This window comes from Sciurus carolinensis, chromosome 12 (genome assembly GCF_902686445.1).
Source record: "Sciurus carolinensis chromosome 12, mSciCar1.2, whole genome shotgun sequence".
Classification (NCBI taxonomy): Eukaryota; Metazoa; Chordata; class Mammalia; order Rodentia; family Sciuridae; genus Sciurus; species Sciurus carolinensis.
The window spans coordinates 4,927,738-4,942,107 of NC_062224.1; the positions used below are offsets into that span (position 1 = coordinate 4,927,738).

General features: G+C 40.7%; 1 protein-coding gene across 6 annotated transcripts in view; it reads left to right on the forward strand.

The window, feature by feature from the left end:
* Positions 1-14,370, forward strand: part of Ryr2 (ryanodine receptor 2) — a 605,596-nt gene that overhangs the window by 306,448 nt on the left and 284,778 nt on the right. For all 6 annotated transcript variants that reach the window (XM_047520965.1, XM_047520967.1, XM_047520968.1 and 3 more), the window contains exon 16: positions 9,310-9,445. In XM_047520965.1, coding sequence (XP_047376921.1) covers positions 9,310-9,445 — 136 coding nt within the window. The remainder of the gene's footprint in view (positions 1-9,309; positions 9,446-14,370) is intronic.

The window sequence follows — 14,370 nt, forward strand, 5'->3', positions numbered from 1 at the left end:
CTGGAGATACCCCAGGAGGAGACTGAGCTCTGTGCTCCCTTTGGGAACAGGGCACCCAAACTGTCATTTTTACTGGCTTAAGTTACATTTCTATGTCTGATTTTTTTTCACCAAATATCCACTGCTAAAGAGTTTGTGAGCCATCCTTTAAAAACAGACTAAAAGAAGGACCAAGCGATAGGGCCATTGTCCCCATGCTATGTCTAGCTGGTCCCACATATTCCAGAGCTTCAGGGGAGGCGGCTGTCAGGGTGGACAGGAACACCTGGAGGTCAGCAGGACTGGAAGTTCTTTTCCGGGTTCCCTGATGGGGAACAGTGCCTTCTTTTATGATGAAAAGTATGTTTGCAAAAGTATCTAAGAAAAAAGATTAGAGGACATTGCTGAGAGCCCATAATCCCTAAAGCCATTTTTGAGTTTTAAGGCTGTTTTCTGATACCTTTGAAACTGACATTAATTTTTGAGTTTTTTTCACTACTTGTGAGAAAGACAGAGTAGAACGGAGACCACAATGGCACGAAAGCAAAGAACATGTCAACAAAACCAGTAGCACTGTGGAGTGATGTATTGGAGCTTTTAACTTTATATGTGCCAAGTTATTGCACTGTTTATTTACTTTCTGGAAGAATTAAACCTAAATTTTAAATGTTGATTTAAGTATTATTGACTTCATATTGGATTAGGTTATTTTTGTTTTCTTTCCTCAGTTTCTCATGTAAGACAGTTTTAATAGGAACTAGAAATGGTTTTAGGTCCATGGCACCTCTTAAATTCTCTGCATGAAATAAAGCTGATTTGATTGATCATTTCTTTTTAGCTTTTTCTTTTAAGCACTTCACCTTATTTTGAAAACCTCAATCTGGGAATAATAATAAATAAAAGCATATTTTTAAAATTAGGTTGCTTTTTAGGAAATTGTATAATGAAATTTTCAGGTCTATTTTTCTTCCTTTTTTATTGGTGCACTATAATTTTACTTTATAGCGAAATTTGTTGTTACATATTCATGCATGCACACAATAAAATAATAGAATTTGTCCAGTATAATTTTCTAGTATTCCCCTTTCCTTCCTGTCTTCCCTGCCCCTGGTTCCTGTCTTCTACTCTGTTGTTCTCCCTTTGATTTTAATGAGATACCCCTTACACCTTTCTTTTCCTTTTTCTCTATAGCTCCCACCTGTGAGAGAAGACCTACTACCCTTGTCTTTCTGAATTTCACTTATTTCACTTAACATAATGTTCTCAAGTTCCATCCATTTTCCTGCAAATTACTTACTATGATTTTTCTTTATGGATAAATAAAACTTCATTGTGTGTGCGTATCTCACATTTTCTTCATCCATTTATCCACTGATGAACTCCTAGGCTGGTTCCATGGTTTGGCTATTATGGATTGTGCTGCTATGAACATGCATTTACCATAGTGGGCCGACTTTGATTTTTTAGGGTAAATACCAGGTAGTGGTGTAGCTGGGTCATAAGGTGATTCTGTTCCTAGTCTTTTGACAAACCTCCATACTGATTTCCATTGTGGTTATACCAATTTACAATACCACCAATAGTGTAAAAGTGTTTATTTTTCTCCACATCCTCTCCAGCATTTATTATTGTTTGTATTTTTGATGGCTGCTATTCTAACTCTATGAAATCTCAGTGTAGTTTTGAATTGCATTTTCCTAATTGCTAATGTTGTTGAACATTTTTTTCATCTATTTGTTGATCCTTTTTGTTTCTTCTTTTGATAAAAGTCTGTTTTGTTCATTTGCATGTTTATTAATGGGGCTGTTGTTTGGTGTTTTAAGTTTTCTGAGTTCCTAATATATTCTGAATATTAATCCCTGTCTAAGGAACGATTGGCAAAGATCTTCCATTCAGTAGGCTTTCTTTTTACATTCTTAATTGTGTCCTTTGCTTTGCAAAATCTTTTTAATTTAATGCCAACTTATTAACTTATTTCCTGAGCTTTAGAGGTCCTGCTGAGAAAATCATTGCCTGTTCTTGTATGTTGGAGTGTTGACCCTACATTTTCTTCGAGGAGTTCCATAATTTCTGATTCAATTCTTAGGTCATTGATCCATTTTGAGTTGAGTTTTATGCAGGGTGAGAACAAAGGTCTAGTCTCATTCTTCTGCATATGGATAACCAGTTTTCCCAGAAATATTGTTTTAAAAGGCTGTCTTTTCTCCAGTGTATGTTATTATTATTATTATTATTTTTATTTAGCTTTTAATTTTTTACAGACTGCATTTTGATTCATTGTACACAAATGGGATACATAATTTAATTTCTATGGTTGTACACAATGTAGATTCATACCATTCTTGTAATCATACATGTACATAGGGTAATGATGTCTGTCTCATTCCACCATTTTTCATACCCCTCCCTCTCATTTCCTTCTACATATTCTAAAGTTCCCCCATTCTTCTCTCATTCCCCACCCCCCACCCCCATTATATATCATTCTCCACTTATCAGGGAAAACATTTGGTCTTTGGTTTTTTGGGCTTGGCTTATTTCACTTAGCATGATATTCTCCAATTCCATTCATTTATTTGCAAATACCATATATTATTCTTCTTTATGGCTGAAAAGTATTCCATTTTGTGTATATACCAGAGTTTCTCTATCCATTCATCTGTTGAAGGCATCTAAGTTGGTTCCACAATCTAGCTATTGTGAACTGAGCTGCTATAAACATTGATGTGGCTGTGTTACTGTAGTTTGCCGATTTTAGGTCCTTTGGGTATAAACTGAGGAGTGGGATAACTGGGTCAAAAGGTGGGTCCATTTCAAGTTTTCTGAGGATTCTCCATACTACTTAACAGAGTGGCTGCACCAATTTGCAACTCCACTAGCAATGTAAAAGTGTGCCTTTTTCCCCACATCCACACCAACATCTATTATTGTTTGTGTTCCTGAAAAAAGTCATTCTAATTGGAGTAAGATGAAATCTTAGAGTTGTTTTAATTTGCATTTCTCTAATTACTAGAGATGTCCAATGTATGTTTTTGTCACCTTTGTCAAGGATCAAATGTCTGCAGATGTGTGGGTGTGTCTCTGTGTCTTCTTTTCTGTTTATATGCCAGTACTATGCAGTTCTTGGTACTTAATCTCTGTAGTATAATTCGAATTCAGATATTGTGATGCCTTTAGCTTTGCATTTTTGGCCTAGAATTGCTCATTGCTCTGGCTTTTGCTTCTTCTGGGTCTTTTATTCTTCCAAATGAATTTTAGGATTTTTTTTCTAGTTCTATGAAGACCATTCTTTGTATTTTGATGGAGATTGCTTTGAATCTATCTATTGCTTTTGACAGTATGGTCATTTTAACAATATTCTGCCAACTCATGAACATATGAGGACTTTGCATCTTCTAAAGTCTTCTCCAATTTCTTTCTTCTTTGTTTTATATTTTATATTACACAGGTCTTTCACCTCTTCAGATTTATTCCTAAGTATTTTAAAATTTTGAGGCTATTTTGAATGGGATTGTTTCACTGATTTATTTCTGATGTGTAGGAAAGCTATTGATTTTATGTTGATTTTGTAACTTGTAACTTCACTGAATATGTTTATTAACTCTAGCAGTCTTCTGGTATAGTTTTTTGGATTTTCTAGTATAGAAGGCATCTACGAACAGGGACGATTTGACTTTTCTTTCCTATTTTTAGCTCTTTTATTTCTTTCTCTTCCTAATTGCTCTGGCTAGAATTTCTAATACATGAATAGGAGTGGAGAGTGGACATCCTTGTCTTGTTCTGGGTTTTAAGTGAAATGATTTTGGTTTTCCCCCATTCATTATGATGTTGGCTTTGGGTTTAACATATATACCTTTTATGATGTTGAGGTAGGTTCCTTCTGTCTTTAGTTTCTTCAGTGTTTTTATCGTGAATGGGTGCTAAATTTTGTTGAAGGTCTTCTCTGCATCTATTGAGATGATATGTGATTTTTCTCCTTAATTCTCTACATGTGGTGAATTACATTTATTGATTTGCATCTGTACCATTCTTCCACCCCTGGGATAAAACCAACTTGGTGATGATGTACAATATTCTTAACATGCTGTTACATACAATTTGCTAATATTTTATTAAGAATTTTTGCATCTAAATTCATCAGGGATATTGATTGATATTTTTCTTTGCTTCATGTGCCCTTATCTGGTTTTGGTATGATTGAGATACTGGCATTATAGAGCAAATTTAAAGTGTTCATTCTCTTTCCATTTCATGGAATAATTTGGGGAGCAGTGGAATTAGTTCTTGTTGAAACTAATTCTGGTGAGAATCCATCTGGTCCCTGACTTTTCTTCGTTGGAAGACTTTTACTGCTTTTATTTCATTTCTTGTTATTGATCTGTTTAAATTTTCTATGTCCTCCTATTCAATTTAGCAGGTCATGTGTATCTAAAAACATTTCCGTTTCTTTCAGATTTTTCTTTATTTGAGGGTAAGTTTCTGAAATAGTTCCTAATGATCCAATGGATTTCTGTGATGTTTGTGGTGATTTCTCCTTTTTCATTTTTAATTTTATTTATTTGGGTCTTCTTTTTCCTTTTGGTTTTTTTAGCTTAGGCCTTACCAATCTAGTTTATCTTTTTGAAAAAACAACTCTTTGTTTTATCAATTCTTTGTATTTTTATTCTCAAATACATAAATTTCAAATCTGATCTTAATTATTTCCTGCCTTTTACTGGTTTTGGAATTTGTTGTTGTTGTTTGTTTTGTTTTTTAGGTGCCTTGAGATACATCATTAGGTCTTTTTAAATGTTTTTATTTTTTTGGATCTTTCCGATTTTCCTATGTATGCCCTCACAGCTATAAACTTTCCTTTTAGAGATGACATTATACTGTCCCAGAGGTTCTGGTGAGTTGTATCATTATTCTCTTTTGATTCCAGGAAATTTTAAATTTCTTCCCTGATTTCTTCTCTCACCCATTTATTATTCAAAAGTGTATTCAATCTCTATGTTTATATAATTTGTTTAGGTTTTTTGGTATTGGTTTTTAATTTCATTCCATTATGATCAGAATTTATGTAAGGAATTATCTTTTTTTGGTAGTTGGTAAATGTTGCTTTGTGACCTAAAATAGGTCCTGTTTTGGAGAAGATTTTATGAGCCTCTGAGAAGAAAGTGTATCTGACTGTTGTCAGATGAAATATTCTATAGATGTCTGTTAAGTCCTTTTTTATAAAAATTTTTAGGTCTGAAAAGTCTTTACTGAGTTTATGTCTGGATAACTATCTAGTGGTGAGAGGGATGTATTGTAATCACCTAATATTGTACTTGGATCTATCTGAGGCTATAATTAGAGTAGTATCTCTTTTATGGAATTAGGTTGACCAATGTTTGGGGCATAAATATTTATTATTGTTATATCATCTTGCTGGATTGTTCCTTTACCAATAAGAAGTGACCTTCCTGGTCTCTTGTGTTTAATTTTTACTTGCATTCTGCTTTACTGGATATTAAAGGGGCTAGTTCTGCTGGTTTTGAGACTGTCTTCTCATGGAATATCAATTTCCATCCTTTCACTGTGACCGTCTTTGCCTGTAAGTTATGTCTCTTGCAAATAGTATACAGTTACATCTTGTTTTTTTTTTTTTTATCCATTCTACCAGTCTATATCTTGTATTGGAGACTTCAGACCATTTACCTTCAGTATTGTTGCAGAGAGATGTTTATTAATTTTTGCCATTTTGTTTTATTTTTTATGTTTAATTTGGTCCTTGTTCTCATTTGCTTAACTACTCTTCAAATGAGATTTGTTCATTTGTGAACTCTAGAGTTTTTTTTTTTTTATTTCTGTGGTGTGTAATATTTCTGTAAGTATTTTCTGTAGTGCCAACTTAGTAGTCATGTATTCTTTTGGTTTCTGCATATATTAGAAGTTTATTTCATTTTTGATTCTGAGGGATAGGTTTGCTGGATATAGCAATCTTATTTGACAGTTATTTTCTTTTGGGACTTGGGACACATCATTCTAAGCATTCCTGGATTTTAGAGTTCATGCTGAGAAATCAGAAATGATTCTGATTGGCTTGCCTCTAAATGTGACTTGACATTTTTCTCTTGAGGTTTTTAAAATTCTATTCTTTCTCTTTATGTTAAGTATTTTAATCACAATGCATCATTTAGAAGGTTTTTTTGTTGTTGTTTTGTTTTGTTTTTTGATCTTGTCTATTTGGGGTTCTATATTTGGGCGTTCATCTCATTGTCAATTTTTCTGTTACTATTAACCTGAAGAGGTTATCCATGCTATTAGCTGTAACTTGTAACCCACTTTGATTCTTAAATTTGGTTTCTTAATGTTGTCCCAGAGTTCTTGTTAACCCTATCATCGTTACTTATTTTCTTTCCTTTAATACTGCCTGAATGTTCAAGACTGGTGCTTGTCTTTCAGTTCTGAGATTCTGTCTTCAGTATGGTCTACTCTAATAGAGACTTTCAAATGAACATTTTGTTTGATTTATTCTTTCATTTCAAGATTTCTGTTTGGTTCTTTTTTGATATGTGTAGCTCCTTATTGAATTTTTCACCCATATCCTTTATTAACTTTCTGATTTGTTCAGTTGTCGCTTGTGTTCTCTTGGAATTCATTGCTCATTTTTATAATCATTCTTTTGAATTCTTTATGATACTTTATCCATTTCAATATTTTTGGAGTAAGTTGCTTGTGAGTTATGAACCTAGAAGGTATTGTGTTACTGTGTTTATTCATATTTCATGTATTCCTGGGTTGGATTTTATGTATCTTTTGGGATTGATTTCTCTTTCACTATAATGTGTGGGTCTTTTTAGGGCAAGACCTTCTCTTGCCAAAGTGTCTTCTCTCTGTTTTTGCTGTAGAAGGTCCAGGAGTGGAAACCAAGGGTCCTGCCAGCCGTTCCTACTTGGTACCTGATCATTTGTTTGAGGGTTTTGACTTTTTTGTTATTTGTAATAAAGTGTTGCTGAACTTTTAGTATGGTTATTTGGGTGTAGATCAAGGTGAGCTGTCTCTTGTCTGGATTTAGTTCAGTAGCAGAGTTTTATTCCCTGTGAACTTGTAGTTCTCCTGTAGATTCCCAGCACTTCACAGAAAAGCAGGAAAAACAAAACAAAACAAAATTGAATCAAACTATATGCAGCATTAAAATAAATATCCAGTACCTACTATGACATCTACCACACTAACTGCCCCAAAACAGGAATGATGAGGTCAGCCATTGCCAGCAGCAAACACAATAAATAGCTGTGAACAAGAACTGGCAGCGTAGTAAGGAGCAGGTTACAACTATACCATCCATAGAACTAATACCACAACAACATGAATGGGGGGGGGCAGGAGGAACATGAACCAAGTAGTTCTAAGAGACGGTAGAGATACAGTTCATCAAGAGAAAGGAAAATGTGATGGGAAGGTAAAAAAAAGTTTGGAATTTTCAAAATGTGAACTGAGAAAATGCAGTAGAGCTGTAGCCAGAGGAGGTTATCAAGAGGGAGGAGAAAAATAGCAAAAACAAAAGCGGGAGAAAGAACAAGGGGATTTAGCTGTTGGAGGGAGAAGGAAGAAGAGAAAGAGAACGAAAACAAGCAAACAAGAGCAAAACAAAACAAAAAGTGTCATAACCCTCAAACAACATGGCAAGGAAAAATAATTGCTTTAAAAGCGCTAAAGTTGAGAAAAAAGGAACAAATATGTATGTGTGTATATGCAATGAAGCAATCGTCACAGCAGGAACACCAAGAAGAAAAGAAGGGAGGATGGTCTCTACTACGGTGGTTAAAACTGTCCACGGAAGATGGATTGCCAAGGCCTATGCCCAAGGGTAGTTCTTTCCATTTCTTCTACGTACCCCTTAGAATTACCCCTTCCTGTTTCTGTGATGCTCCCGGAGCTGCCAGTGGAGCAGCCTAGACCTGGAGCTGGTGAGATGGCCTCAGCCTCCCTCTCTCCAGTGGGAGCTGGGAAGGACGGGAAGCACTGTCCTCTGAGTACTGTCTGCACAGAGCATCTCCGTGCACCCCTAGCGTGGGCCTGTGCAGAATTCTGGGAGGGGAGTTCCGTGGTGGGGCTTAGGTCTAATCAGGCCTCGGGGGCTTTGCTGGGTGGTGTTTGCTCCGGGGAGATTAGACCAGCACACCCCTGGGGCCTGGCAGTTCCTGATCCCTGCTAGAGTCTGGATCTCAGGATCCTCCAGGGATTCTTCTCCAATCCTCCAGCCCCCTGCTGCCCACCAACCCAGCCTTCCTAGGCTTAGTCCCAGAGTGTGTTCCACAGGCTTCTTCAGAGTCCTGACCCACTTCTGCTGATCACATGATCCACCAGCCTGGAAGGAGACTCTAGTGGGTCTCCCCTCAGTATTTCTGACTTGAATCCCCCTGGGTACAGTCTTCTCTGTGCCTGTTTTAATCCTGTGCTGCTAGGTGCACCCTAGGCCCCAGGGCAGGTGCTTGCTGGGGCTCTGGCAGTGTTAGCTGTGACCTCCCGAGTCTGCAGCAGCACTCACATCTCCCCCAGGTGGCCCCATGGCCCTCAGCTGTCCGTGGCCGGTTGAGAAACACAGAGCGCTATTCAGATCCTGGTTCCCAGTGCAGCCTCTGGAGCAGCTGGGTCCAGGCTGCTGCTCTGGCACACGGGTTTTTCTGTCCTTTGTGTTTCTCTGTTGTCCCTCCCCTCTCTGGTGGACCAGTGCTGCCACAGTCAAGTTGGCTCCAGCGTCCTCTTTCTCATTCTGTGGTCAATGAAGCCAAATTTCTGATTTTCTCAGATACTGTGTGTGATGCTACAAGGTGAGCGGATCCCCTGTCACCCACATCAATGGGTAGTAGCAGTCCTGGTGCTTGAACCCTAAGCCACGGAGCAACCGGAAATGCCGCTGCCCTCCACTCTCCTCAGTTAACTGATTTATAATGATTTTCTTTTTAAAATCTTTGCATGGGCTTTTCTTTAACTTACTATGTCTTTAATTCAGTAATCATAGTAAGCCTAAGAGCAAGGCTCTGCTCCGATGCTTACTTAACAGTGGACTGCCATTTATGAAGGACTCGTTGAGTCTAGCATGAAACCTGCAAAAGTCGTCCCGAAGTGAGTATGACTATGTGATTCTTCCTTTCCCCTTTGAAAATGGCACTCGAGGTTTAAAATCCCTTAAACCCTTTGAATATCGTTTCCTGTGCGAATACGTTTCTTGCCGACCTTTAAGTAAGCTATCTCGGTTTTCTCCGTGATTGACAGGCACACTGTGAGCCAGCCTTCTTTCTCGGGCCGGGCAGCCTTTTCCCTGCCAGCAGCTGGCTTCTGATGGGGTTCTCTACCCTCCAGGGCATGATCAGCCTCGTGCTAGAGTGCATCGACCGCCTGCACGTCTACAGCAGCGCCGCGCACTTCGCCGACGTCGCGGGGCGAGAGGCCGGGGAGTCCTGGAAATCCATCCTGAACTCTCTGTATGAGTTGCTGGGTAAGCACGGACCTGGGGTTCTCCAGGCCACTGGGTTGGCCTGTTTAACATGGGCGCATATAGTTATAGCAGTTTTATAACGTGTTCCCCATAAGGACTAAATATTTACTAATAACTAAGATGTTAACTATCTAAATCTGTCTGAGTGAGGAAGGTAGCTTGGGTTAAGGGTGGAGGCTGTCTGTGCTATGGTTTGTGCAGGTCAGGGGTCGCTGTGTGGATGTGAATTAAATTTTTCCCCTTTGTTCTAGAGTTAGCATCCAAGCCTCCCTCTCCCGCAGCCCCATCATGGCGGGGATCTGCTCAGTCTCCTTCCCCGACCTCGATGGGGTCTGCTTTTCTCAGTTGCTAAGTGCACTTAACCTATGTTAAGTGACGCTGGGGTAGTTTCTGCCACGTTCCTGTTGCATAGTTGCAGACCCAGGCCTTGCTATTCTGGGCCTGAGCTATTGCAGTAGCTTCTCCTTGTCTCTTATCCAGAACAGGGAGGGGCCTCAATTTTACCCTGTCTGCAAGTAGGCGACTCTCTGGGTCATGGGCATTTGTCTGTACTGCAGCAGAAACCATGTTTCTTACTTGGCTGTGGGGTCCTGGTTTTGAAGGCAAGAACAGCTACTTTGTTTTTTGCAACTCTGTCATCCAACCTAAATTTCTTTGTAATGTACTTGAACGTCATTAAACTTTGTAGAGTCACAAATTTATCTGCTAAAACTCTGGTGCCTTGTTGACATAAGAAGAAACATGTGGCTAAGATTTCTGTGAGCACAATCAAGGACCCTGAAGTTTTACAGGAGTCTGGATTCATTATTTTACCCTCAGCATCTTCAGGATAGGATTTCTGGTGCCAAAATACTAAACAGTATGTTTTTCTCTAGGTGCAGAAGTTAGAGCACTAAATTCATGAATGAGGGTCAGAGTGGAGTGGGTTTTATTTTTAACAGCACAGTGTAACTTGACCTGGTGTGACACCAGATGCATTCCTCAAAGGAGGCGCTTTGTGAAGAAGTGTCATCTGCGTGTCTAAGGGTAGAGCCGGTCATGCACAGAGGAACTGTGGGTAAGCTGAGGGGATATGATCTTACCTTTTCCCGTCAACTATTCCCACAGTCTCTGTTGGTCCCTTCGGCAGGTCCATGAGCAGTGAACTTGAGCCAAGGAATCATGATGAGTTTCATGTGGCCATAGAAGGTCTGCCACAGCAAAGTCCGCACTTGAGCCTTATCCTTCTGAGCTGCGTACCCTCCAGTCTGTACTCCCCAAACTCCACGGCATAACGTGGGGATTAAGCAGGGTCTTTGTGGATGCCTCACTAAGGGCTGGGCTTGGGTGTGAGCACAGCTCCTCACTGTGACTAGTTTTGTGGTGTGCTTCTGTGAGAACCTGGCCAGAGATGCGACTTTAAAAGGGCTTCCTCAAACAGAAAGAGACTGAGCAGTTGCAGATGGAATGGTGTGTCTGTTGGGACATGTTCCGTCGGGGTAACCGAGCACCCTAATCCTGACCCTTAAGCCACACAGGGGGCTCGTGGGCTCATGTACCAGGGACTCTGCCAGTGAGTTTAGCCCAGGCCTCCGCCCTGCCTCCACTCTGCCTCTGTGATAGCCGGCCTCCTGCAGCTGGCTCCCTTTATGGCCTCTGCTGGCTGCGTCTGTTCCTGGGGCTGTATGGTCCTGTGACATGAGGGAAGAAGGCTGCTCCTCATGGCTGACTGAGAAAGAGCGTGCCAGTTCCCACACCCCATGGTAAACCATGGTTCACATTTCATTGGCCTCACAGTGCCTGGCCTCGAAACCAGTCGTTCTGGCAGGGAGGGAACTTTCCCAGTACTGGGTTTGACAGCCAGGGGCCCATTCCTGAAACTGCAATCAAGCCCCCCACTGCCCTGCTCCACCACTGATGTGACCTTTGGACATGATCACAGATTTGTGTCCCATTTCCTGCTCTTCAAAGTGGAGGAAGTGAAAGTACCTATTTTTTTTAGGATCATTGTGCTGATTACATAATTTAATGTAAGGCACTTGGAAATACGCTGGTCGGGTAGCCAGTGACACCCGTACTTATAATAAATAATGTAAAGTGGTCATAGTGAGTCCCCTTGCCATTGGGTGGCTTAACTTTGTTAAAGGTGTCAGATGCTTAGCCTATCACTTTACTTTGCTCTTCTAACCATTATGCCCATTTCTTTGGACAGTTATGTCATTACCTTTCCCTGTTGACAGGTAATATTTTCTTCTCCAAATTCTGCTTTCATTTTTCTCATTATTGCCTTTCAAATAGGTTTTTAAAAAGAAATCTCCCTTAGACCTAGTGGATACAACAAGGAAAGTTCTGGATTAGTTTGTAGACATAGGATCGTTATTGTGGTTGGTCTTTGAGAGGAAGTACAGCTTTCTTTATCGTTGTCTCCAGTCTGAAACTTCTGTACTCTGTAATTCTACCCCTTCCTTTCCCTGAACATACCATGTCCATCTCACACGTATGTACCTGACACTCACTGAGTACAGTCAGCTCACCCCAGCATGGGATCTGGCTCTGTGGATTCAACTGGCCAGGGACTGAAACTTCAGAAGTTTAGCATCCATGCCAGACCCTAAATGACACAGTAGAACAACTCCTGATATGGTCTTCCAATTGTCTTAGGCATTATAAGTAACCTAGCAATGAGGGAAGACGTTTGTAGACTAATGTGCAAAAGCAACACCATTTTACACAGGGGGCTTCAGTATCTGAGGGTTTTTGTTCCTGTGGGTTTGTCCCCACTGGATATAGAGGGAGGACTGTACTTGAGACCTGAGTGATGTTTAGATCCCACAAGGTTTCTGGAGGCTCTCTGCCTCCTCTCCTCCTCTCCTCCAATCTTTTAATTTTATTTAAAAATTATTTTATTCTATTTTGTTGTACGTGACAGTAGAATGCTTTCATACATTTTGATAGATCAGACATAAGTGGAGTGTCATCTCTCCTTTTTCTGAGTGTACATATTGCAGGATCACATCGGTCATGCAGTCGTATATGTACATGAGGTGATAATGTTTGTCTCCTTTGATCTTAACTTCAGACTGCAGGAGCCTCATGCTCTTCCCCCCTGAAGTCCACGGCCTCTGGCTGCCTGACAGCCTCTGAGCCTGTCCTCTAGAGCACCCCAGCCCTGCGCCTGGCCCCGCCCTGCCCTTCCTCCTGGGCTCACTTGCAGCTGCTCTCTCAGGGGTCCTCCCTGGCCTTTCTTCCAATCCAGAACCGCACCTCCAGAATGTCTGGTGTTACTCTGTATCAAAGAAACTCAAACATTTATTACATATATGTGTCTCTTCCCTTAACTCTTTACATCTCATTTGATTAAGAAGGAATTTGATGGTGTTGTTACCTGATACTGACATAGTGAGTATTCCCTGAAACTTTCCTTGAAGGAAGGTAATAGGATAATAACCATGTATGTCACATGTCACTAAGAACACAGTGATTTCAGGCACATGAATACTTTTGACTTTTTAACTAATTTTTTTTTTTTTAATGGAACAAGAGAGAAATTCTAAGCATATTTCCTCCAAAATGAAAATGCCCCGTCTGTAAATACATTTACCTTCAATCTGCTCATGGCTGCTCCCGGGACGTTCTGTTAATTGCTCATCCCACACCTGCTTCTTCCAGGTAATCCTGAGTCTTTATATTTAAATACTCAGGAAAGCCTCAATTTCCCTTCTGTCTGCCTTCTCAGCTTCTTAATTCCTATGTGTCTCCTGGTGGGACATCTTTTTATAACAGAGGCTGGCATGCTGGGTCACATGGACTTGGGGTCCTGTGAATCTTGGTGTGGATAGAAGGTCTTATTCTATTTGGGTTTCTATAACAAAAAAAAAAAAAAAAAAAAAAAAAAAAACATAAAATATAGTCACAGATGTTTGATTCTGGTTATCCTTGAGGCTGGGAAGTCCAAGTTCAAGGCTCCAGCAGATTCTGCGGTGGAAGGGGAGAGGGTGTCTCTAGGGTCTCTGTCACAAGGGCATTAGTTGCATTCCTGGTTTCTGCTCTTAAGACCTAATTCCCACTCAAAGCACCCACCTTCCAAGGTCATCACCTGGGGGCAGGGTTTCAGCATATGAATCTTGGGGTGGGGGACCCAGACTTTCAGACTCTAATAGAATCTTCATCCATTCATCAAAGATGAATCGGATGCCTGCCTTGGAAAGGGCCCTGACCCAGGCATCGAGGGACAGCGGTGGCCAGGGTAGGTTGCCTGCTCTCCCTGGAGCTCATGGGGGCAAGAGAGGGACACGTAGGTAGCAAAGATGACATAGCCAGCCACAGTGCTGTGTGGGTGTGTTGCAGTGCTTGTCACAGAGCTGAGGTGGCCACACGGTCCTTTCTCACTAATTGTTGCCGCCACACCAGGAGGACTTCAGACATGTCACTCAGAGTAGTGGGATGGGTTTATCAGAAGGGACAGAAAAAGGCACTCTCAAGCAAGAGAGTAGATCTTCTTAGAAGGGAGGTGTGTGCTTCCTAACCTCCAGTTTTATTGTAGGTCTCAGGGAAGTTTCCAGAGTCCCACCAGGTCTACCTCTAGGCTTTTGACTGACATCAGGATGGCATCAAACTTCCAAGTCCCCACTGCACAGGGCAGGGGTTCAGGGCATGTCTAGGTCAGTTTGGTCCTTACTGACTGGTTCTTACAGATTTTATGATTAGGTGCAATTATCCTAATCTCCCTGAGTTCTAGGATCTGGTCTGTGTAAGGATCACAAAAGGCTTCCCTGCAGATAACCTGTGTTCTTCCTGTAGGCATTTTGGCCTTGCGTTTCTCCTGCAGATAATGGGTCTCTTGCTGAGGAATGTAACATAGCCTGTTGACTTAAGCCAGGCAGGGTTGCAGGTAAATTGTCTGGTAAAGAAAGCATGTGGGGCTCAGCACAGTAGCCCAGTTTATA